We start from the raw sequence: 3918 nt of genomic DNA on the forward strand, positions 1-3918 counted from the left end.
CTTAAAAGAGATAGTGAACGTACAACATGATGTATAATGCATTCACTAGGCTTGTCAAGCAATAATTTAACATACACACGACCTAATCAGACCAGTAAAAATCATCTGACAGCAGGAAGAGGAAGTGGTGTAACTAGGAAATTACGTAAACATGAAGTGAGGTCACCCAGTAACTTGGGAGAGGCTATACCAAAGATGATGGATATACAGACAAGATGTATGTCTCTCTGACCCTAACAATGGAATGGGAGTTGTTGTCCACAACGCGGTACGGCGGGCTGTCCAGCTTAAACCTATTCTTTTTTTGGATTGGTGGATACATCTCATTATTGTAATCCTTTTTAAATATTTGATTAGGGTTGTTGCGGGAAGTATCTAGCTAGTGTAGCTAATATCAGGCCATTAAGGTTGAAAGTAGCTAGCTAGTGTAGCTAATATCAGCCCAGTAAGGTTGGAAGTAGCTAGCTAGTGTAGCTAATATCAGGTCAGTAAGGTTGGAAGTAGCTAGATAGTGTAGCTAATATCAGGCCAGTAAAAAGCTAAGTAGCTAGCTAGTGTAGCTAATATCAGGCCAGTAAAAAGCTAAGTAGCTAGCTAGTGTAGCTAATATCAGGCCAGAAAAGAGAGGGAAGTAGCTAGCTAGTGTAGCTAATATCAGGTCAGGGTGACAGGCTGACAAGGTAAAAATCTGCCGTTCTGCCTCTGAACAAGGTAGTTACTTACACCCATTGTTCCTAGGCTGTCATTGTAAATAAGAATTTGTTCTTAACTGACTTGCCTTGTTAAATAAAGGTTAAATAAATAAGGATGAACCAAATCTGTTTTGCCAATCCCCACTCAACTCTCGCTGTGATCTAACATGCATCATCAATTTTTGGGGCACCAGGCGTGTCCGTATAGTCTCTCTCCGGTAACGTACGTGATGGATGGAGAGGACCAAGAAAGCACCGCCCCCGGAGCATTCCGTTACTATGGCAACGAAGCGCGGGTTAACGGAGCAGTAGTGGTTGTCGTGGACGCTGTGTGTGATGGGGATTCCGTGGTAACCGTGGTCTTTGGTGGAGGCCTTACCGTAGACGTGTCGGAACTTAGAACTACGGTACGGAGGGCACCATGACATCTAAGAAGAGGAGGAAGATTACAATGTTAATGATGATGATGATGGTTATATGTGAACAGGTGGATACACACAGGTGGTTCACTCATATGCACTGATATTGAGAGGTCCAGTTGGACAACACAGTGGGGTGAGTGAGTGAGGGGGAGAGAGAGAGAGAGAGAGAGAGAGAGAGAGAGAGAGAGAGAGAGAGAGAGAGAGAGAGAGAGAGAGAGAGAGAGAGAGAGAGAGAGAGAGAGAGAGTGAGAGAGAGAGAGAGAGAGAGAGAGAGAGAGAGAGAGAGAGAGTGAGAGAGGGAGAGAGAGAGAGAGAGAGAGAGAGAGTGAGAGAGAGAGAGAGAGAGTGAGTGAGAGGGAGAGAGGCGTGACAGAGTGAGTGAGACAGAGACAGAGTGAGGAGGAGGAGAGAGAGAGAGAGTGAGGGGAGAGAGAGAGAGAGAGGATGAGGGAGAGAGAGAGAGAGAGAGAGAGATGAGTGGGAGGAGGAGAGAGAGAGAGAGAGAGTGAGTGAGGGGGAGAGGAGAGGCGTGACAGAGTGAGGAGTGAGGAGGTGAGTGAGGTGAGTGAGTGAGTGAGTGAGTGAGTGGTGAGTGAGTGGTGAGTGAGTGAGTGAGTCAGGAGTCAGAGTCAGAGTCAGAGTCAGAGTCAGAGTCAGAGTCAGAGACAGAGTGAGTGAGTGAGTGAAGTGAGTGAGTGAGTGAGTGAGTGAGTGAGTGAGATGTGAGTGAGAGAGAGAGAGAGTGTAGTAGTGAGTGAGTGAGTGAGTGGTGAGTGGAGTGAGTGAGTGAGTGGTGAGTAGTAGTGAGTGAGTGAGTGAGTGAGTGAGTGAGAACAGACAGACAGAGACAGAGTGAGTGGGAGAGTGAGAAGAGAGAAGAGAGAGAGAGAGAGTGAAGTGAGTGAGTGAGTGAGTGAGTGAGAGAGAGAGTGTGAGTGAGAGAGAAAGATAGTGTGAGTGAGTGAGTGAGTGAGTGAGTGAGTGAGTGAGTGAGTGAGAGATAGTGAGTGAGACAGAGACAGAGTGTGAGTGAGTGAGTGAAGAGAGAAAGAGAGGGAGTGAGAGAGAGCGTCTGCTAAATGACTTAAATGTAAATGTAAATGTAGAGTGAGTGAGACAGACAGAGACAGAGTGAGTGAGTGAGTGAGAGAGAGAGAGTGAGTGAGAGAGTGAGACAGAGTGAGTGGGAGAGTGAGAGAGAGAGAATGAGTGAGTGAGTGAGTGAGAGAAAGAGAGGGAGAGAGAGAGAGAGAGAGAGAGAGAGAGAGAGTGAGTGAGTGAGTGAGTGAGTGAGTGAGTGAGAGATAGTGAGTGAGACAGAGACAGAGTGTGAGTGAGTGAGAGAGAGAAAGAGAGGGAGTGAGAGAGAGTGAGTGAGACAGAGTGTGAGTGAGTGAGTGAGTGAGTGAGTGAGTGAGTGAGTGAGTGAGTGAGTGAGTGAGTGAGTGAGTGAGTGAGTGAGTGAGAAAGAGAGTGTGAGTGAGTGAGAAAGAGAGTGTGAGTGAGAGAGAGTGATTGAGTGAGAGAGAGTGAGTGAGACAGAGACAGAGTGTGAGTGAGTGAGTGAGACAGACAGAGACAGAGTGAGTGAGAGAGAGTGAGACAGACAGAGTGAGTGAGTGAGTGAGTGAGTGAGTGAGTGAGTGAGTGAGTGAGTGAGTGAGAGAGAGAGAGAGTGAGAGAGTGAGAGAGAGAGAAGAGAGAGTGTGTGAGTGAGTGAGTGAGTGAGTGAGTGAGTGAGTGAGTGAGTGAGTGAGTGAGTGAGTGAGTGAGACAGAGACAGAGTGTGAGTGAGTGAGTGAGAGAGAGAAAGAGAGGGAGTGAGAGAGAGAGCGTCTGCTAAATGACTTAAATGTAAATGTAAATGTAGAGTGAGTGAGACAGACAGAGACAGAGTGAGTGAGTGAGAGAGTGAGAGAGTGAGACAGACAGAGACAGAGTGAGTGGGATAGTGAGAGAGAGAGAGAGTGAGTGAGTGAGTGAGTGAGTGAGTGAGTGAGTGAGTGAGTGAGTGAGTGAGTGAGTGAGTGAGTGAGTGAGACAGAGTGTGAGTGAGTGAGTGAGTGAGAGAGAGAAAGAGAGGGAGTGAGAGAGAGAGTGAGTGAGACAGAGTGTGAGTGAGTGAGTGAGTGAGTGAGTGAGTGAGTGAGTGAGTGAGAAAGAGAGTGTGAGTGAGAGAGAGTGATTGAGTGAGAGAGAGTGAGTGAGACAGAGACAGAGTGTGAGTGAGTGAGAGAGTGAGTGAGACAGACAGAGACAGAGTGAGTGAGAGAGAGTGAGACAGACAGAGTGAGGTGAGTGAGTGAGTGAGTGAGTGAGTGAGTGAGTGAGTGAGTGAGTGAGTGGAGTGAGACAGAGACAGAGTGTGAGTGAGTGAGTGAGAGAGAGAAAGAGAGGGAGTGAGAGAGAGAGCGTCTGCTAAATGACTTAAATGTAAATGTAAATGTAGAGTGAGTGAGACAGACAGAGACAGAGTGAGTGAGTGAGAGAGTGAGAGAGTGAGACAGACAGAGACAGAGTGAGTGGGATAGTGAGAGAGAGAGAGAGAGAGTGTGAGTGAGTGAGTGAGTGAGTGAGTGAGTGAGTGAGTGAGTGAGTGAGTGAGTGAGTGAGTGAGTGAGTGAGTGAGTGAGTGAGTGAGTGAGTGAGACAGAGTGTGAGTGAGTGAGTGAGTGAGAGAGAAGAAAGAGAGGGAGTGAGAGAGAGTGAGTGAGACAGAGAGTGAGTGAGTGAGTGAGTGAGTGAGTGAGTGAGTGAGTGAGTGAGTGAGAAAGAGAGTGTGAGTGAGAGAGAGTGATTGAGTG

The 3918-nt window shown here is 47.4% G+C and overlaps 1 protein-coding gene across 1 annotated transcript in view; it reads right to left on the bottom strand.

Moving 5' to 3' along the window:
• Nucleotides 1-1204, bottom strand: part of LOC124029304 (coronin-2A-like) — a 17752-nt gene extending 16548 nt beyond the window's left edge. The window contains exon 1 of the mRNA XM_046341069.1: nt 920-1204. Coding sequence (XP_046197025.1) covers nt 920-1120 — 201 coding nt within the window. The 5' untranslated portion in view covers nt 1121-1204. The remainder of the gene's footprint in view (nt 1-919) is intronic.
• Between the last annotated feature and the right edge of the window lie 2714 nt (nt 1205-3918).

The sequence above is a fragment of the Oncorhynchus gorbuscha genome, unplaced genomic scaffold, assembly GCF_021184085.1.
Source record: "Oncorhynchus gorbuscha isolate QuinsamMale2020 ecotype Even-year unplaced genomic scaffold, OgorEven_v1.0 Un_scaffold_6044, whole genome shotgun sequence".
Lineage (NCBI taxonomy): Eukaryota > Metazoa > Chordata > Actinopteri > Salmoniformes > Salmonidae > Oncorhynchus > Oncorhynchus gorbuscha.